Source organism: Desmodus rotundus, chromosome 2 (assembly GCF_022682495.2).
Source record: "Desmodus rotundus isolate HL8 chromosome 2, HLdesRot8A.1, whole genome shotgun sequence".
Taxonomy (NCBI): Eukaryota; Metazoa; Chordata; class Mammalia; order Chiroptera; family Phyllostomidae; genus Desmodus; species Desmodus rotundus.
Genome location: NC_071388.1, coordinates 108,606,782 through 108,628,168, shown reverse-complemented (window position 1 = coordinate 108,628,168; position 21,387 = coordinate 108,606,782). Strand labels below are relative to the sequence as shown.

General features: G+C 38.8%; 1 protein-coding gene across 5 annotated transcripts; it reads right to left on the bottom strand.

Annotated features, from left to right (window-relative positions):
* Positions 1 to 2,731: 2,731 nt before the first annotated feature.
* POLR2D (RNA polymerase II subunit D) lies at positions 2,732 to 21,363 on the bottom strand. Of its 5 annotated transcripts, none has more exons than XM_053918541.1 (5): positions 21,225 to 21,324; positions 19,992 to 20,064; positions 15,322 to 15,502; positions 10,288 to 10,383; positions 2,732 to 4,349 (listed from the first exon to the last, which is right to left on the bottom strand). In XM_053918541.1, the coding sequence occupies exons 3-5, from the start codon at positions 15,459 to 15,461 to the stop codon at positions 4,211 to 4,213; spliced, it is 375 nt and encodes a 124-aa protein (XP_053774516.1). In that variant the 5' UTR covers positions 15,462 to 15,502; positions 19,992 to 20,064; positions 21,225 to 21,324; the 3' UTR covers positions 2,732 to 4,210. The 5 variants fall into 5 exon arrangements, with proteins under 5 accessions (XP_053774516.1, XP_045058952.1, XP_045058951.1 ...); XM_045203017.1 differs by having other exon boundaries at positions 19,992 to 20,009; positions 21,225 to 21,316; XM_045203016.1 differs by having other exon boundaries at positions 19,992 to 20,034; positions 21,225 to 21,309.
* Positions 21,364 to 21,387: the final 24 nt, after the last annotated feature.

Below are 21,387 nucleotides of genomic sequence, written 5' to 3'. Positions count from 1 at the left end.
AATCAAAAAAATGTTAAGTTCTATACATTTTTCCAGTTTATATTTTATATATTCTATATATAAAGTTTTATATCTTTTTCCAGATTTAACTAATATTTAACACTGTACAATTTCTTCCAGTGGTGTGAACTTTTAAGATGCACTCTGTTAGCAACTTTTAAGTATACAATACAGTATTGTTATCTGCAGTAACAACGCTGTACATTACATCCCGAGGACTTACAACTGGAGGTTTGTGCCTTTTAACAACCTTCACCCATTTTCCTGACCCCCTACCCCAGTCCCTTACGCTGGCAACCACCAGTCTGTTTTGTTTGTAGGAGTTTGGTTTTTTTAGATTTCATATATAACTGAGATCATAATATCTGTCTTTCTCTAACTTATTTCACTTAGCATAAAGACATCAAGGTCCATACCTTGGTTGTAAACCATTAGTTTCTGAAGAAAACTCACCTATTTAATAGGTTAGTAATACTCCATGGACAAGTGACCATAACATGCTACGCCATTTCTCTATTGGCAAAAAGAGTGCGAATCAGCTATGGACATAGAGTTTTTTCTGTATTCAAGATATTTGGTATAGAAGGTAATTTTCAGAAATGCAATCACTAGGTTAGATTGCGGGATACTTTCATTTATATAGCCTTCTCAGGAACCTCTTCCCTCATGTGGAAAGACCACTTCCACTAGCTTGCCCCTCTGACCATGTGGTTCCTCAGAAAGCTGCAATGTTTTTACAGCTCCCATATCTACGGCCACAACCACATGTGGGCACCAGACACAAAACAGACTGTGTTCAAAGTTCTTCCCTGGGATTTCTGAATCTGGGTTCAAGAGAGCTTGAACCAACCCAGGTGACACAATGTCAAGACAATGAAACTCAGGAGCAGTCAGAGGCCTATTCTTTGTTCTATGGAAGAAGGTAGGCAGTGATGAGAGAGTGAAGTTAATTTAAAGAGACGAATAGAGACTAAGAGAAGGCACATGGCTTTTTTGGGCCTGCTTCCAATTGTTCCTGTATTCCTGCCCTAAGGTTTGGAAGTTCAGTCTTCTTTCAATAACTCCCTCTTTTTGTACTTTTGTTTGGTTTCTAGCACTTGTAATAGATTCATATAGATAGCCTCCAGGTTTTCCAATCTGACTACATTTCCCCTGTTCATTCAACTTTCCACTCTCCAAAATGACTATTTCATAGCTCTCTTCTCTCAAATTGCACTTTCCAGTAACAACCTGTTTATTGCAGTAGCACTGCCAAGATTATGAACTGTTCCACACTAAAGCTTGGAGACCATAAAATGAGCACATGCTCTGTGGATAAAGGATAGTTGGGCCCACTAGACACTTGGGATATCTGTAGTTAAATGAACCTTGTGACACTTGTCTTTGCACAACCAAATCTAATTAGCCTACATGCATGCCCTTTGTGTCCACATTCTCTACCTTCTCTCCTACTAAAACAAATGGTCTCTGTTCCTATCTTGCCTCTCCACGTAGCGAATGGATCCCATTTCTTCTCTCCTTTGTGGGCTTTGTTCCTGAAGTTTCCTCCTATATACTAAATGTCTCAGCTTCCTGGGTCATTTCCATTAACAGATGAATATCCACAAATATTTTCCATCTCAGACAGAGCCTGTTCTGATCCCTTGTCTCCCCTACCAGCTCCTTTTCCATAATGTTCCCCTTCATACAGCTTCCTACCATCCTTCCCTATACAGCTACATGCTAACCTTCAGGCCCCCTATCCTTGTTTCTCTCAAGTTCTTTCCCACCTTAGGGACATTACGTTTCATATTCTCTGATCCACAGGTTCTGCTCCAGACTTCACAGGGCTGTCGCTCATTCAGGCCACCTCAGAGAAGCCAACCTAAAGTAGTCCTCTCTGTCACTCAGTTGCTACCTGTTTTCTTCATGCATTCATCACTATGGAATGTTACCTTGTTTATTTTGTTATTTCCCCTTATTAGATTGTAAGCTTCCTGAAAGTATCTTGTTGGCCTTGCTCATCTCTGTATCCTTGGAGCCTGGAAGAGTGTCCAAGAGACCTATTAGGTGTTTAATATTTATTTATCCAACTAATAAAACCCATGTAAAGTGTAACTGAGATGCAATTGGAGAGCATAAACAATTAAGTCTGCAGGCAGTTTAATGGAGTTGGACAGAGGAAAGGCTAAGCAGATTCTTTTTTTAATTTAATTTTATTTAAAATATCAATGCACAAGAGAAACACCTATTGGCTGCCTCCTATACGCCCCTGACTCGGGACCTGGCCCACAACCCAGGCATGCGCCCTGACCGGGAATTGAACCAGTGACTGTTGGGTTTGCAGGCTGTTCACAGGCCAGGCTCAATCCATTGAGCCACACCAGCCAGGGCTGTATTTCTTTTTCGAAAAATGTTTATTGAATTTATTGGTGTGACATTGGTTAATACAATTATATAGGTTTCAGGCGTACAGTTCTACAACATGTCATCTGTATATTGTATTGTGCTCACCAGCTATGTCAATTATATTTCAATAAAGCTATTAAAAAAACTCTGGATATATTAGCCATAGCTGGAGAATCAGTGATTGAATAGATTTTAGGAAATTACTCAAAATATATCAAGAGATAAAAAAGTGAAAAATATGAAAGAGATGTTGAGAAAGAGAGAAATAAGGAAGTCAAATATATAATAAAAGCGAAGAAGGAAAGAAGAGGGACAACGGAAAAGAAAATGCAGGAAAATGAAAATGACTAAGAACTGTCCCAAATCATAAAAAACACAAACCCACATACAAAAGCAGCACAGTAGTTCCCAGAGAATAAATTAAAACAAATCTATCCCTAGCCACCTTGTAGTAAAATTATAAAACACACACACAAAAAGAAAATCATAAAATCACATTAAAACTGTTAGATTTCTTATCAGCAATAATAGAGATCACAAAACAATGGAATAATAGTATCTTCAAAGTACTCTGGGTGAAAGACATATTTGACCAAAGGAAGGCTGAGAATGTTTACTGTCACAATCTAATTCAAAGACCTACCAAAGGAGGGTCTTTGTGAGAAACAAAACTAAACCCACGAGGGAGGATGCAGAAAACACCACTGAGCAAGTAAATTTGTAAAAATGTGGGTAAATCTATGCATTGACCGTAAAACAACTAATATGTGTATGTTAGAAGTAATTTAAAACAGGGTCAAACTAAGTCCTGGACAAAAATAGCATGAAGGGTTTGTGGAGGGCTGGAGGTTGACATCTGATTAGAATTAAAATATGCTATGGTTATTGTATTACTTAGGAGGGTAAAGACTATATTAAGACAAGTGAGTGCTAAATTTTAAGGGTAAGTGCTAAAAATATGTAGAAGGTATAAATTCTAAGACTGTACAAGGAAGACAAAGGCAAGGACATAATTCACTCAACTCCACTGGAATACTAGAAAAATAAAAGGATTAATAAAGAAAAGCGTGGTAAACAGAAAGTACATTTTCTTTTATTTCTCCCACTGAGGCTGTAGGCTGTGAAAGCTTGCATCCTGTTTTCTTTCTGTATCTTCATGTGTATAAAATAGCACTTCATGCAAAGAAATTGCTCATCAAATGGCAATATGCTCATTAAATTTAGTATTTTTTTTAAGAAAAATGTCACCTCATTTTAAATCTTTGAAAACTAACTAGGTTCAAAATTTACCCATTAATTTGGAAACTGGATGTAATTTATGTCCATATCCTTTGACCTTTTTAAAATTGGGGTCAATATTTAAACATTTATTTAAAAGGTTTTTTTATTAAAATATTTTCACCCTTTCTTTGCCTGTCTTCTCTGCTATAAATTTAATCAGTCTGTTGATAGCCTTTTTAGTGATTTTAGTTTTTAATTTTTATATAATCCTGTCTTGCCATCTTTTTTATTTCTCCCATGACTGTGTAGAAAGTACTGTTTTTCAAATACCTCACGACTTCAATTACCTTTGAACGGGAAGAACTGTTAAGTTCTCTATTAACAAGGAGAATGCATTCAGGACATGCATTAACACCACAGGTTGGTGTTAATATGGCTCAAGAGATGGAGATTGGTCTGAATTTAAAAGGATATCAGCCCCTGAATCTGAAAGTATCCTGTGTCCAGCCCACGTTTATAAGAATTACAAAATACAAATATTGGAAGCCTTCAAAGGTGATTGTCCTGCAGCTGTTCAAGGCTGGGAAAGATCACACGGGATTCAGGCAGACTGAAGAAAATGAGTGGAGCCATCGGGATGTCTGACAAGCCTTTGTTCCAGGGTGGGGCGATCCACGCGAGCAGCAAGCCTTGAGTCACACTGCGGAAAGTCCCAACGCCCGTATAAATGCACATAAAACCTTGGGGAGGGGGGGAAAGGCAGAAAACTGTACTTGAACAACAATAAGAAAAATGTTTAAAAAACAAACAACCCCCCCCCCCCAGCAGGGCACCAACATAGACTATCACTGCTTTTACAAAAGACCTTGATTCTGCGCATGCGGGCCCTTAAGCAGTTATAAGAAACACTGCTAAGTCCCAGTTCCCAGGATATCCGGGTGAGGGAGCCTGACTGACTCCATTTCCCCTACAGTGATAAATCTTGTTGTTTTTTAAGATTTTATTTATTTTTAGACAGAGGGGAAGGGAATGAGAAAGAGAGGGAGAGAAACATCAATATGTGGTTTCTTTTCACACACCCTCTATTGGGGACCTGGCCCCGCAACCTATGCCCTGACTGGGAATTGAACCAGTAGTCCTTTGGTTCGCAGTATGGCCCTCAATCCACTGAGTCACGCCATCCAGGGCTGTTTTTTGTTTTAAATATATTGATTTTAGAAAGGAAGGAGGCGTGGGAGAGAGAAAGAAACAATGATTTGTTGTTTCACTTACTTATATATTCATGGGTTGATTTTTGTATGTGCCCTCAACAAGGCTGGAACCTGAAATCTTGGTGTAGAGCTTTTGTCTTTTAAATTCAACATACAAGTTATCAGCCTACTGAAAGGCAAAATTAATTGGGAAAGTTCTCATCAAAAGACGAGGCATTCATTTTTTTTCACTATTTCCAGATGTTTCCTTAAAACAATTTCAAAATTTTATCTATGAGCATTAGTAAAGAAGGTACAGATTTGAGAAAACAAATTCTATTAGAAAAACTGAATTCAGAGATGTATAGAAAGTGATATGCAACTTTAGACTTCAGAAATTTGGGGACCAAATTTTGATTAATGGTCACCGGTTACCACTGCTGCTCTTGTGAACAGTGTTAATCTTGCCAAAACCCTCTCTTTTTTTTTTTTTTTTTTTAAGATTTTATTTATTTATTTTTAGAGAGAAGGGAAGGGAGGGGGAAAGAAGGAAGGAAAGATCAATATGTGGTTGCCTTCTTGTGGCCCTCACTGGGGACCTGGCCTGCAACCCAGGCATGTGCCCTGACTGGGAATCGCACTAGTTATCCTTTGGTTCATAGCCCGCACTCAATCCACTGAGCTACACCAGCCAGGGCAAACCCTCTGATTTCAATGGCCTTCAGGACATTTGTCTTGGGAGCAAAGACCTGTGCTATAGCCACTAAATGCATGCAACTACTTAAAATTTTAATTAAAAAAAAAGTTTTTAACTCAGTTCCTGTCACGCTAGCCTCAAGTGCTCAACAGTTACATGTGGCTATCAGGTACCATATTGAGTAGCACAGATACAGAACATTTGTCCCTTACAGAAAGTTCTGTTGGAAAGCTTTGCCTTGTCTTTCAAAATTCCCAGGTATCTTCTGATCTGTTTCTCCACAACCTCAACTCTTTTTCATTTTATAATTTCAGGTACATTCTTGATCTCCTTGCAGCTCCCCCTCGATCCTTCTGAAAATGGAGGTGTTTCTCCTCAACATTTACTAGTAGGTAAAATGCACCACATAACTCAAGTCTGAATGTTACTCAAACTTTACTGTCACCATTCTGACCATGTAGTTCCGAACTGCCCTCCCACCGATGATGAAGAGACCAAGTGCCACATGCAGACACACTGGTGATCAAAATCTACTTTGGGCCTACAATCTATCTAGACCCTTTTTTCATCATGGGGTTGCATACAGGTATTTTGTCCAGTAAGAGCTCTTCACAGCAACTTGAGAGCAGTGACCACATGTATTTCTTCAATATTTTTCACAAGTGTCATTTTAAATCCTTAGTGGTAACTGCTTTTATATAATATTAAATTATACCAACATGGGAACTGAACTTTGGCCCCAAACTCTCCCCAAGGGATATTTGAATATGAACTAAATATTAAATATATGGAAATTCTTGTCAATATTCCTAAGTCCAATACTGCTTACAGAAGTAAGTCATTTCAGAAAAACACCTTTAACTATTTCAGTGAAGTGTCATGTGCTTTCAAATGCTTTGTAACAAAAATACATTAGACAAAGCAAATACTGTTATGTTAAATGTAGTTGATGAACATATAGATGATCGATGTGCTAGTCTTCCAGCTTTTCTGTATGTTTAAAATTTTTTGTAATAAAAACTTGAAAAAATATATACCACATTTATCCATTCAGTTTGTGAGCATTTGGATTGTTTTTGACTATAATACATTAATTAGTCACAAATCTTTATGTAGGCTTTGATGGTTTTATACATAAGCTTAAGTCAATAATAATATTTTAACAAATGACTTGTGCTCAGGTCCCTCCGGTAATGCTATTTTTCGAGTCTCAAGTTTAATTAATTTCAATTAAAACCAGAATGACTAGAATTTTCAGAAAATGTTCTTCTGGTAGCTTTCTGGTGAAGTGAGAGTTAGACAGCCTATCTTTTTGTTTTGTTTCAATATGCCCCTTAATTCTGCTTTTGCAAACATAGTACAGTAGGCCTAACAATGTTTCACACATGATTAGAGATTCTGCAGGGTCTCCTGATGATGAAACCGAGAGCCGGCCAGGACTGCAGAGAACAATGCCCAGTAGAATGTGTTCCCGAGGTTTTGAATCTAGAACATAGCATGAGGTAGATTTTATAGTAATTCCTAGTATGAGTTATTTTTAAAAATCTGCTTCTAATTATCTTACTACCATTAATTAGTGCCTATTTTCCTGGCACTTTCCATCTTTTCCCACCCTCATAGAGCTCACAGACCCCTGGCACACCAAGGGCACAGCAGTGAAGACGGTGGTACTATACCGCTCTTGTCAGATAGCACCTGGGCTGTAACACAGGTCTGCTTTCCATGTCTGTTCTTTCTGGTCTCCTGCTTGGTGCCTACCTGCACATGTAACTGCCTTGTTAAAAGATAATTCTGCAGACTTAAGGAATAAGGAATTTTGTTTGTTTTCACAGACTGATACCATCACCAGTTGATATGCTACCAAAGTCTTATACTAATTTCTATGAAGCAAGCTGATTTATCACCTATGTATATATGTTCATCTATGCAGCATAATACTTAACATTTATTGGAACATAATATATGTCAGATACCAATAGGCTTTTAATATTTTCTCAATCTTCTCAAAATTATGGAGGCAAAAATTAATAGTATCTAATAGTATGTGGATAATACCAAGAACACTGATGGGTCGTAAAGAAGTTGCCCAAGGATGAAAACATTATTTACTTCAATTTTTCTTAAATTGAGGAATAAATGTCATTTCCTTTAAACATTTAACAAGAATACTGGTAACAAAACCATGTCATTTCAGAAATTGAAAGAGTTTATAAAAATAGGAATATTTTATTTTTGCCTTAGCAACTAACACAAAGCCATCTTGACCTTTAGAGCCAAAGTTTTTCCTCAACCTTTTCCTTGGATCATGAATTCATTTAGAACAAGTGCTAAAAAAAGAAAAAGAATTCCAAATTGTGAAAAAAACAGGTATATTTCCCTTCATAAAAATAAAAGTTAGAATGTTCAGCTATTAAAATGTTTTCTCCAACTTGTATCAGATTGAGTGACTTCACTGTACTGACTGAGGAATGGGCAGGCTCTCTCCTTCCAAATTGCCCCCATCTGGTAACACTTGTTGCCAAACAGCAAGTCAGAGGTTTGGATGGGATACTACCTAAAAGGGCACTTCAAAGTGTTCAGTCCTTCATGTCTGGCTAATGAAGGAAAAAAATCTTAATTTGGGAATGATAAAGTAAATACTTTAGGATCACGTACTCCAAAACTACATTCTGCAACAGTAAGAAAAAAAGGAAAAGTATCTGTCTACCTCAAGGCTTTGGCCCCACAATACTTACTTAGCACAGTTATCCTCAGTTGTGACTGTTTTCCCTAGTGAGCTTCTCCCGGTCTCCTGTGTTAAGCACAATAATGCCAAGGCTCTGGCGTGGTCATTAATACTACTACCATCCTATCTTCAAGAATTTCAGACAATGTACAGGTCTGGTTTAATTCTTCCTTTTGCATTTAGATAAGACTGTTCCTCATACCAGTTTTATACATTCTAGTATAGTTTCATAAACTAAAAACACATTAAAATCAAAGCATAAAATATTAATAAAAAATAACACAGGGGCCAAAACCATAGCTTATATGCTCATCACCCCTCCCCGCCCTTTCCAGAGGAAAGCTCAGGAAGCCACAAGCAGCCACTGCAAGTCCTCTCCAAGATTACATGGTCATTATGATTTAACGGTCAAGCCTAAAATAGCAACCCAGATTAAGACAAAGCTGGGTGGTTGTATCCAAAAGCCCAAGTGTCTTCTGTGATAGAATTTCTGTGCAAGTTGGTCCCAGATCCTGGGGGACAGTGGTGCCATGCTGGGGATGTGGTTCCCTAAGTAGTAATGTTTGGAGATTAATATTGAAAACTGCGCTTGGTCTGGATATCATCAAGAATCTGCTGCAGTTCCTCATCTTCAAACCGCCCCTCCAGGCTACAAGAAGAAAACCAAAAGAAGCACATCTCTTAGCAACTGACAATGTTCCCCACACTTATCTTTAATGCATGCCAATATTTGAGCACCAGTTGCCCACATCTCCATTAACCCTTAAACACTGATACTTTTACCTTTCAACTATATTTCTTGCCTTTCCTTTAAAAACATCATGAAGTATTTCAAACATATAAAAGGTATAGAAAATAAGTTAACCTTAACAGTAATCCCTACTTGATTTGGATTTAATGAGCATAACAGGAACAAATCAATGACTGTGCATACTCCCCATCCCAACACCTTCACCTCCCTTCCCCAGAAGTAACCATTATCCTAAATTTGGTACTCATCATTCCTATACATATTTTTATACTTACTATATATGCGTAAAGTCTATATCTATAAGCAATATGCAGGAATGTTTTTAACCTTTATAAGAAATGGCATCATACTATATCTTTCTGCAATTTTTTTTTGCTGAAAATTCACTCCAGCCTTTGCTGATATGATTCCACGCTGTTCTAGTTCATTGATTTTTTTCACTGATATAAAATAAATACCATATGATCATATAATGATTTATCTGTCCAGTCTCTTGTTGACTGACAGATTGTTGTCATGTTTTTGCTATCACTAACAATGCAGCAGTGGACACTGGAATATACGTCTCCTTTTAAAGTACATGAGTGGGCCCTAGCTGGTGTGGCTCATTGGACTGAGCACTGGCCTATGAACCGAAAGGTCGCTTGTTCAATTCCGAGTCAGGGCACATGCCTAGATAGTGGGCGTGGCCCCTGGGAAGCAACTAATCAATGTTTCTCTCACATTGATGTTCCCCTCCCTTTCTCCCTACCTTCCCCTCACTCTAAAAATAAATAAAATCCTTAAAAAAAAGTGTGTGAACCCTGGCTGGTGTGGTACAGTGGACTGAGTGCCGGCCTGCAAACCGAGAGGTAGGCAGTTCAATTCCCAGTCAGGGCACATGCCTGAGTTGCAGGCCAGGTCCCCAGTGGGGGCATGCAAGAGGCAGCCAACTGATGCTTCTCCCCACTCTTTGAAAATAAATAAATAAAATCTTTAGGAAAAGAGTGGCTCTTAGAGCATGTATCCAGGAGGAAATTTTGGGGTCATTGGGTATATTCACCTTTAACTTTATTAGATGCCAATTAGCCAATTTGGTCTCCAAACTGACTGTACTAATTTGTATCCCCACCATCAGTGTATGAGAGTTTCAGCTATTCCACATTTTTGGTAACAGTTGTTATGCTACAAAATCATCATTCTCACATTGTTAAAAAAGGTCCTCTCATTCAATGTTTTATCTATCCAGATTTTAAATGCACACACTTTTTAGACACAGTAATTCTATTTGTAGGAATATATCCAATACACAGAACTTATCATAACTCATACTAACCTTGGGATCAGAGCCTTGGATTCCTCAGCAGTCTCTGGACAAAGGTTGGCCAAACAGGCCAACTCAAACTTATGAAGCTTCTTCTGAAGCAACAAGCTGATCATCAGGAAGACAATTAAAACAAAACAAAACAAAATCAAAGAATCATGAATAGGAAAAGTGGGATAAAATGGAGCAAGAGAAAAAGTAAAGCACTTGCAATCTTTCTATTATGGTTAGGGTGGCTGTAAAATCCCTTTCAAATCACTTCCTGTTCCTATTCCTGGAGACAGGAAGTTACAACAAAATCAGGCAGAGACAATTAAAGTGAAGAGAGTGCATTTAGGCAGAGAAGACCTGCTACTTTAACGCCTGAAAAACCACAAAAAAAAGCCTCAAGGACTACACAACCTTTCTCCCAGGAACTTATTTTGTTGCTATCTGCTCTTCCTAATACTCTTCCTTGCTTCCTTTGTTATCAATTTTATGTCAAACACATATGTCAGATGCCTCAATCTATTAGATATTTAACTTGGAGGAATTTTTAAAAATTTATTTTAAAAATAAATAAATAAGCAAAGGCATACTTTACTTTGTACAAATAAATGTGTAAACCACACCTTATTTTAAATGCCAAACTGTATAAAAGAACAATGTCGCTCTGGCTGGTGTGGCTCAGTGGATTGAGTCCTGGCCTGTGAACCAAAGGGTTGCTGGTTCGATTCCCAGTCAGGGCACATTCCTGGGTTGCGGTTCAGTCCCCAGTTGGGGCATGGCTGACAGGCAACCAACTGATACTTCTATCACACATCGATATTTTTCTCCCTCTCTTTCTCCCACTCTTCCTCTTTCTATATAAATAAATAAAACATTTTTAAAAGAAAAAAAAGTCTTGCTAATCATAGCCAATATAATACATACATTCACTCATATTATCACACAGCACTTTTTATGCATCATAATTTACATTTAAATCCTTAATTTCTTAGAAATTTGTTTTGGTGATAGATAGAATTCAGAGTTTGTTGTAAAATATTTCTCCACTAATTTATAGTGCCATCTTTACCATATATTAGACTCATATAAAACATAATACATTTGTATTTGAATCTGTTTCTGAATTTTCTATTCTGTTTCAATGATCTGTGTATTCTCATGCCAAAGTGTCACTATTTTATTTTAATTACCAACACTTTTTAATGTCTTTTAACATCTTTTAGGGCAAATCCCTCTTCATTTTTCTTTTAAAATTTTTTTGATAATTCTTACAAATTTAAAATCATTTTATCCAGTGCCCCTCCCATTTCCCTCAAGGATTTAGAATGGCAAATGCATACATTAATTTGGGGCAAAATGACATTTTTTAGAGTATAAAGACCTTTCATTGATGAATATGTAAGTCTACCTTCATTCATTCAAGTAACCTCTTAGGCTCAACAGTTTGTAGTTTTGTATGGAAGCTTCCCGCACAGTTCCTTCCAATCTTTTCTTCCTGAATACATATGCCTTTGTCAGTATAGACTATACTTCATATACAGTTCTATCACCTTCATTTTTTGCACAGTTAATATATGTGAGCATCTTGCTTTTTTCTTTTAATAGTTTTTTTTCCATTACCATTTATCCCCCTTATACCTCTTCCACCTCCACACACCCCTGAACATCTTTCCGTTTCATTTCATTTTTATTAAGAATATTTTATTCATTATGCTATTACAGTTGTCTCATTTTTTCCCAACTTTTGCCCCCCTCCTCCCAGGACCTCTATTTCCTCCAGCAATTCCCCTCCCCATAGTTCATGTCCATGGGTCATACATATCAGTTCTTTGGCTTTTCCACTTCCCATACTATTCCCAACGCCCTCTGTACCCACCAACTATGCTTTTTTTGTTTTCAATTTTTAGAGAGAGGGGAGGGAGCGAAACATCAATGTGTGGTTGCCTATTACATGCCTCCTACTGGGGACTTGGCCTGCAACCCAGGCACGTGCCTTGACTGGGAATCGAACCAGTGGCCCTTTGGTTCCCAGGCCAACACTCAACCCATTGAGCCACACCAGCCAGGGCCCACCAACAATGCTTCTTATTCCCTGTACCTTTCCTCCCATTTTCTCCCCTCCCACTACCCGCTAACAAAGTTCCAAGTGATTTTCATCTCTATGACTCTGCTCCTGTTCTAGTTGCTTGCCCAGTTTGTTTTTAAGATTCTGTTGGTAGTTTTGAGTTTGTTGTCATTTCACTGTTCACAGTTTTGATTTTTTCTTAGATAAGTCCCTTCAACATTTCCTACAACAAGGGCTTAGTGATGATGACTCCTTTAGCTTTACCTTGTCTGGGAAGCACTTTATCTGACCTTCCATTTTAAATGATAGCTTTGCTAGACAGAGTAATCTTGGATGTAGGTCCTTGCTTTTCATCACTTTGGATAATTCTTCCTAGTCCCTTCTTGCCTGCAAGGTTTCTTTTGAGAAATCAGCTGACAGTCTTATGGGAACTCTTTGTAGGTAACTCGCTCCTTTTCTCTTACTGCTTTTAAGAGTCTCTCTTCATCTTTAACCTTTGGCATTTTAATTATGTGTCTTGGTGGGGCCCTCTTTGGGTTCAGCTTGTTTGGGACTCTCTGAGCTTCCTGGACTTGTATGTCTATTCCCCCCACCCCCAAAATCAGGGAAGTTTTTTTTCATTATCATTTCAAATAAGTTGTCAATTTCTTGCTCTTCCTCTTCTCCTTCTAGCACCCCTATGTTAGGATGTTGGAACGTTTAAAGTTGTCCCCGAGGTCCCTAAGCCTCTCCTCAATTTTCTGAATTCTTATTTCTTCATTCTGTTCTGGTTGGATGTTTATTTCTTCCATTTGTTCCAAACTGTTGTTGATTTGAATCTTGGCTTCATTCTCTTGACTGTTGGTTCCCTGTATATTTTCCTTTATTTCACTTTGTATAGCCTTCACTTCTTCCTTTATTTTGTGGCTGCACTCAATTATTTCTCTGAGCATCCTGATCACCAGTGCCTCGAACTCTGCATCTGGTAGGCTGCTTATCTCTGACTTGCTTAGTTCTTTTTCTGTTTTGATCTGTTTCTTCATTTGGGCCTTATCTCCCTATCTCTTCATTTCGGCAGCTTCCTTGTGTTTCTGTGCATTAGGCAGAGCTGCTTTGATTTCCATAATTGGTGCACCTGTTATGTTTTAAGGGGCAGAGGCTTTAGGTATTCGCCAGGGTGGGGCAGCCCACTTTGCTGCTTTGTGGTGCTATATGTGGGGGAGGGCTGAGAGGGAACAATGCTGCTTACTAGTTCTCACCCCATTCCCAGTCACTTCCTCCACTTCCCGTTAAGTGTCTGGTGCCCTTCTAGTTGCTGCTCTGCTGCTGATTCCCAGAGTGAGTGGGTTTGCAGATGTTCTAGGGCCCTGTGGGCTCTTTAAACAGACTCTCCAGAGAGACTGGCAGTTGCTTCAGCCTCGCCAACTCCCATAGGTTTACAGGTTGTGAGGCTTTATTCTCCTGTTGCTGGGCCCAGGGCTGCTCGGTCTGGCCTGGGGCTGGGATTACTTGCTTCCCAGTTGTCCCTCCCAGTTTTTATCTGCTGCATGTTAATGTGGGGCTGTCCCATCCTTGGGCTACCACACCCAACTGCTACCCTGCCACTGCCTTGCAGTGTCACACTGCATCCTCTCCACCCCTCCTACCCTTCTGGGTGAATATTTCCTGTTTAAATCCTTGGTTGTCAGACTTCCACACAGTTCGATTTTCTGGCAGTTCTGGTTGTTTTTTGTTTTTAGATTGGTTGTTATCCTTCTTATGGTTGGGGGAAGGGGTGAAGCAAGTCTAGTACGTCTCCATCTTCGCCAGAGGTTCTCAATTTCATTTTCTAACACAGGTTTTAATGACAGCATAATCATCCATCAGATGGATTTACCACAATGTATTTAATAGCTGTTGAGTGTTTAGGTTGTCTTTTTACCTTTGGCTATTATAAACAGTTCTCTGAAGACCATCTATGATATACATCTTTTGTCCATTTGTTCTGCCTTAGGGCAGTACTTTTCAAACGTTTTCACCATAATAGGGCAAACAAGTACCTCTAGGCAAGCTGGGGGCAAAGGGTCAAATGACCTTCTGCAACTGCAAGGTTTTAAGTCTCATTTAATTCAAGAACTCATATATATTTTTTGTTTTAGTCCACAATATGCTGGTATCTGCTTTAATGTAGAAATGTTTTAAATCAACTACCATCCCATAAAACTGATACTTCAGGAATATGTGCTACTTTTCCTGTGACCTTCAATATGCCCCTCACATCACTGTTTCCCAGGGCACATCCAACCCCATGAGAAGCACTGTCTTGGGAAAAAGTGCTAAAAGCTGGCTACTTTTTGATTTTGAAAGGTAAAGTGATGATCCAGAAAAAATGTCCCTCATTTATATTTATTAACTTACAAAATCTCGAAGACATTTCAGATGAATAATAAATAAACCCACTTCATTAAAAAAAAAAAATCCCATATGCGTTTTTCATTTTTATACATATATATATATATATATATATATATATATATATATATATGTATAAAATGCACGAAAAAAAGACCTGAAGGGCCAGCAACAACCTGCTAACAGTCCTTACTTTGCAGGGAGATGATTAGGCTTTGGGGTAGGAGAGGTGGCCAAAGAGGAATTTGGCCTTACAAGCAATTTTGAAATTTTTGACAAAGAAATTATTTTACATTCATTAATCCTACAGATTATACAGGGTGGGGAGGAGGTGGGTGACGAAATAGCATTCTACCTGCAGATGTCCAATAGTTTGCATTAATAAAAAAACTTCCTTGCCCTGACTGGTGTGGTTCAGTTGGTTGGATATCGTACCACAAAGAGAAAGATTCCCGGATGATTCCTTGTCAGGGCACATGCCTGAGTTGCAGGTTTGGTCTGCGGTTGGGGTGTGAGCGAGAGGCAACTAATCGATGTTTCTGTCCCTCTCCTTCTCCCTCCCTTCCCGTTATCTCTAAAAAAACCACACCAAACCAAAACAAAACTTTTCTTTTGGCACTCACCTACGGACACTGGCAATGGTCTCTCTGTTTTTGAAACGACTGAAACGAGCTGTATAGTTTAGCGTTTTCATGAAGACCTCAGAAAGTTCCTGTTCATCCTCTGCACTCTCATTCTGTTGCTTTCGATGCTCCAGAAGCATATGAACTTCTGAATTTAGAAGTGTCTCAGCTGTTTCAAACTCTGTGAGAAGCACAAATGTCAGCTGAAAATATTCTTTCAGAAGTCAGTTTCTAAATGTTGATTTTTGCATTTGAGACTAATAGCAAATCTCTGTCCCTTCAGAAATCCAAACACTTCATATCCAACAACTTTATACCACAAGGAACGGTGGAGTTCATGACATACTAAAAAGCTCACTTGGGCTAGAGTTTCTGATATCAAAGAACCTAACTTAGATGTGCTGTTAAATGACACATCATTGTCCGGACCTGTGTGGCTCAGATGGTTGGGCACTGTCCTACAAAGCAAAAGGTTGGCGATTCAATCCCTGCTCAGGGCACATGCCTAGGTTGTGGGTTCAGTCCTGGTCAGGGCGCATATGAGAAGCAACCAACGTGTGTGTCTCTCCCTCTCTATCTCCCTTCCCCTCTCTCTAAAAATACGTAAATAAAAGTCTTTTAAAAAAAGACACATTAGACTAATTAGGCCAGTTACTGGTTTCAAAATGGGGCATAACCAACCATTATTTCTCTCCAGCTTGCATAAGCTCATAATCTTTCTATTTCATAATACTAATGTTATGCTCTCAATTTTTTTACTTTTAAAAAATTCTAGTATAGTTGGTATGCAATATTGTATTATATATTAGTTTTAGGGGTACAATATAGTGATTTGACATTTTTAAACCTTACAGTGTGATCACCTTACTAATGCTAGTAACCATCTGTCACTGTGCAAACCTACCACAATATTGTTGACTATATTCCCTCTTCCCTGTTTCACCCATCCTTCCCTCCCTTGTGGCAACTGTCCTTTTGGTCTCTGTTTCTGTAAGTCTGGTTTTTGTTTTGTTTGCTTGTTTGTTGTTTCAGATTCTACAATTAAGTGAAACTATATAGTATTTGTCTAACTTATTTCACTTAGCATAATACCTTCTAGGTCTATCGATGTTGCAAGTGGCAAGATTTCATTATTTTTATGGCTGATTAATATTCCATTGTATATATGTATCACTTCTTCCTTATCCATTTATCTATTGATGGACATCTAGGCTGCTTCCATAGCTTGGCTAATGTAAATAAAGCTACAATGAACACAGGGGTGCATATATTTTTTCAAATTAGTGTTTTTGCTTTCTTTGGGTAAATACCCGAACTGGAATTGCTGGATCTATTTTTAGTTTTGGGTTGTTTTTTTTTTTAAAGATCTTATTTATTTTATTTTTAGACAGAGGGGAAGGGAGAAAGAGAGGGAGAGAAACATCAATGTGTGGTTGCCTCTCATGTGCCCCCCACTGGGGGCCCGCAACCCAGGCCTGTGCCCTGACTGGGGATCAAACCAGCCACCCTTTGATTCGCAGGTCAGCACTCAGTCCACTGAGCCATACCAGCCAGCGCTATTTTTAGTTTTTTGAGGAATCTCCATACTGTTTTCCAGAGTGGCCGCACCAATTTGCAATCCCACCAACAGCACATGAGGATTCCCTTTTTTCTACATCCTTGTTAACACTGGTTATTTGTTGATTTATTGATGATAGCCATTCTGACAGAGGGGTGGTATCTCATTGTGGTTTTGATTTGCATTTCCCTGATTATTAGTGATGCTAAGCATCTTTTCATATGTTTGTTGTCCATCTGTATGTCTTCTTTGGAGAAATGTCTTTCTCCCCATTTTTGTAAGTACATGCACTGCAAAAGCGTGTGCTGTCTGCCCATTTTTTGATAGGAACTTTTTTGTTACTGAGCTGTATGTGTTCCCTATATATTTTAGCTATCCACCCTTTATCAGATACACCATTTGTGAATAAACTCTCAGTTTAAGAATTTCTGTATTTTGTTGTATATAATGCACACTTTTTGCCCAAATTTTGGAGGGAAAAATAAGGATATGCATTATCATATCCTTATACATGGGTATAATGACTACATATCATGGGTATAATAACCCCGTGTATAATGCACACAAAAACATGGGTATACACTATACACAACAAAATAAGGTATTATATTAAGGAGGGTCAAGTGTTTGGAAGCACGTATTAATAATGTACCCCAAATTCTATTTCTGTACCTGCACAAATCTATTCACCCAGGTCACCGCCTATTGTATAACAGGAATTGAGCTTTCAGCTAAATGCCCATTTCCTCTAGATTTCATAGTCAAAGATAATCTGTCAATTAAATCTAACTCAAATATTTACCATGATGCAAACCTCTTGCCCTTGATACTCATTTAAAATAATTCTCTTGACCAGTAAGCAATATAAGCAATCTCTATGGGCAATCTTTAAACACTAAGTTTAAAAGACAAAAAGAAAGCTTTGGCTCCTTTCCATAATTGGAGAGGAATTGGCTCAGAGCAATGAGTACAGAACACATTAAATATCAGGAAGTATGACCCCAAATGTGTCTGAAGTGACAGTAAGAAGTGACATGGCGGAGGTGGGGGGGGATAGCAGCTAAACAGTGTTAGTCTCAGCTTCTGAGGCTGCAGCATTAATGCAGCCTTAGAAAATGAAAATTAAAAGGCTAAACAAGAGTAAGAGCTAATCACCTCCAAGTTTGTTATAGCTGTTGATGTTTTGAAGGCTTCTGGAAAAGCACCCAAAGTTAGAGATGCTTCCCTTTTTGCACTAAACAAACTTACCTGTGAAATTCAATGGACAGAACTCAGGACACCAGGAGACTAATCATCTGTCTCTACTCTTCACTGAGGGCAATACCCAAATACTATTTGTACATCACCCTTACTCATTTCTTTTTTCTTCTTTTTTTAAGTATGTTTTATTGATTATGCTATTACAATTGTCCCATTCCCCCCCTTTACTCCCCTCCGTCCTGCGCACCCCCTCCCACCCACATTCCCCCTCTTTAGTTCATGTTCATGGGTCATATATATAAGTTCTTTGGCTTCTGCATTTCCTATACTATTCTTAACTCCCCCTGTCTATCTTCTACCTACCACTTATGCTACTTATTCTCTGTACTTTTTCCCCCTCTCTCCCCCTCCAACTTCCCCACTGATAACCCTCCATATGATCTCCATTTCTGTGATTCTGTTCCTGTTCTAGTTGTTTGCTTAGTTTGTTTTTGTTTTTCTTTTAGGTTTGATTGTTAACTGTACCCTTACTCATTTCAACTAATGAAAAGTTAAGGCAGTCAAATTGTGACTTGGAGGACCTAGGAGAGTGGGGAGTGGGGTGCCTGAGACCTACCACAGAAGCATTTCCAGGATTTGAAATCAATAACTGGGGAGAGAAGAGGTAGTACAAACACTTTTCTCTAACTATGGGAAGTTAGGACCAAAACCCCTACTCATAGTTAACCACAACACACCATTTTTTGGTGAAATCTCTCACACTCACACACTATACATAATTTATTTGGAAAACAAAAGGAACAAGATCAGGGGATCTACATGTTATTACCCCTTTCTGAAGATATTTTAAGAGCAATAGCCACAATTCGTTAATCCCTGTTCCTCTAAGAAGGAAAATAATTCCTTGGCCAGTACCTCATCTGAGAATTTCCTTGAGGATCCTTCATTGCAACCATTAAGTGTTTTATGATAAGGGTGGCAATTTCAGATGGTCTTCTTATACTGTACATTTTTCTCGAGTACAAAAATGGGGGATTTCTTTAGTTGAGGGAAGGAATGGTTGGGATTATAATCCTTTCTAGAAAAAATGGCTTACTTTCTAATTTCTTCAATCGAGTTGCTGTTAATTATATCACATAGATAAAGGACAAATTTTATTTGTGGGCAAATATGTTTGTGAAAACTACCACTAAAAATACTTAGTAGCTTTCAGTCATCTCCATTCTTTTAGTCCTACAATTAATTTCACACATTTGTTTACTTTCCATCCTAAGGCAAAGGCTTTTCTTATATTTTAAATACTTACTGTTTTTCTATATGTCTACATATATTCTAAAATACGTAACACTTTATATGCCTATATTAGCTGAGAAGTTGATGATAAAAGATTGATAGGATCTAAGATCTAAATATATCCATTCAATAACCATTCAATAAAATGTTCATGTGTACCAGATGCTACCTGATTTTATCAAACAAGTATTTTCAGAGTGTTAGGAAAAACATTAAATAAAAAGTACCTGGACAAAACCCAAATACAAAAAACTGGTTTATCATGAAATTAAGAAAACCATCTCCTTCTTGGTTATTACACTTTTAAAAAGAAACAAGTTTATATTGTCATTATGGAAAAAAAAAAAAAGCTTCTGTGAAGATATCCTATGGAAATAATTGCACTTGAGTCTATTATATAAAAAACTGTAAGCAATCTGTCAATAGATGAATAGCATTACAGTACAACCATTAAGTACTATCTAATCCTTTAAAAGAATAGGACAGTTCTATTCAATATACCGTCAAAATTTTTAAAAGCTGTATGATTTCTATAGCACAATCCCATTTTGCAAAGAAAAAAGTGTATTTGTATATTTATGAATAAGCACAAAATTTATTTGGAAGAACAAGTACTAACCTGTTTATAGTAGTTCCTCTGGAAGAAAGGGTGTGGAGTTTCACTTTTTTAAAAAAATAATTTTATTTATTTACTTTTAGAGAGAGGAGAAGGGAGGGAGAAAGAGAAGGAGAGAAACATCAGTGTGTGAGAGATACATCTATGGGTTGCTTCTCAAATGCCCCCTACTGGGGACCTGGCCCACAACTCAGGCAAGTGCCCTGACTGGGAATTGAACAGGCGACCTTTTGGTAAGCAGGCTAGCGCTCTCACTGAGCCACACCAGCCAGGGCAGAGTTTCACTTTTTAATGTGAAAAATTATACAACAATTTTTTAAACAGGAGGGTTTTGTTAAGGTTTCCCCCATTTACTTTGTTTTTCAGTACCTACAAGACATATTTTAAAATCTTAAGCTTTCTCTTTATTTTTGGTTTCTAAATTACAAAGGACATGACACTGCATAGAGGAAGTTCCGTGATAGCAAATGTGCTTCACATGCTACCACTGACAAAGATTCTCTCCTTGACCAAACTAGCCAGAGTCGTCCTGAGTCTCTTCCCAACTATGCCTCAACTTCGGCTCACAAAGGCTTGAGTAAAACACTGACATGATTTCTAAAAATTCACAGCTGCATCCCAAGGATGACCCTGGCTCCTTCAAAGAGCTTGCCTGTGAAAATTAAGAGCTGTCAAAATAACTGTTTCAGTCAACAGAGGGCGGGCTGTGAGAGAGTAGGAACCTAACTTCCACAAACGCCAGCCTAAAAACCCAAATGGATTTCAAATGGACCAATCACCCCTCCCACTTTTCGTAATTTTCATTTCCCAGTCCCGACTAAGCACCCTCTTACCGCACCCCCCTTCCTTTACTCTGCCTTTAAAACGCCCAGTCACCTCTATACAAACAGAAGTTGAGTTCAATCCACACTAGATTCTGTTCCCTAATAACGCATTGCTGATTAAAATCTGTCCTGACCACTTTAACTAATGTCGGCTTTGTTTATCTCCACAGGTCTCTCCCGCACTTCGCAGTGTATCCGAGAAAATAAACTATTGCAACAGGTAGCCAGAGCTGCCCAAGGGCAGTGTGGAGACGCGCCGAGGGACCCAGGCACCCTCTCTCCAGGCACAGAGCCGGGTACTGGAGCCCTCGCAGGACCTGGACCTGCCGGGCCTGGGACCTGGAGTGGGGTAGAACCAGGCCTGTGGTGACCACGCCAAACGGCGGGGTAGTCGGGCAGCCCCAGGGCCCACCTTTGGGAAAGACGAGCTGTGAAGCGTCCTCCTCTACGTCGCCACTACGCGGGTCGGGACCGCCCGCCGCCATCGCCGCGCCGCACGCTGACAACTACGCCACCGGAAGAGGACGCGCGGGGCAGCCGGCCAGGACGGAAAAGGCGGGACCCGGGGCGGGGCC

Coding starts and splice junctions, on each gene's coding strand:
- POLR2D (XM_045203015.1), bottom strand. CDS start 21,297: ATGGCGGCGGGCGGTCCCGACCCGCGTAGTGGCGACGTAGAGGAGGAC. Junction 15,503..21,224: donor ACAGCTCGTCTTTCCCAAAG/GTGGGCCCTGGG, acceptor TGCTTCTCACAG/AGTTTGAAACAGCTGAGACA. Junction 10,384..15,321: donor ACCATTGCCAGTGTCCGTAG/GTGAGTGCCAAA, acceptor CCTGATGATCAG/CTTGTTGCTTCAGAAGAAGC.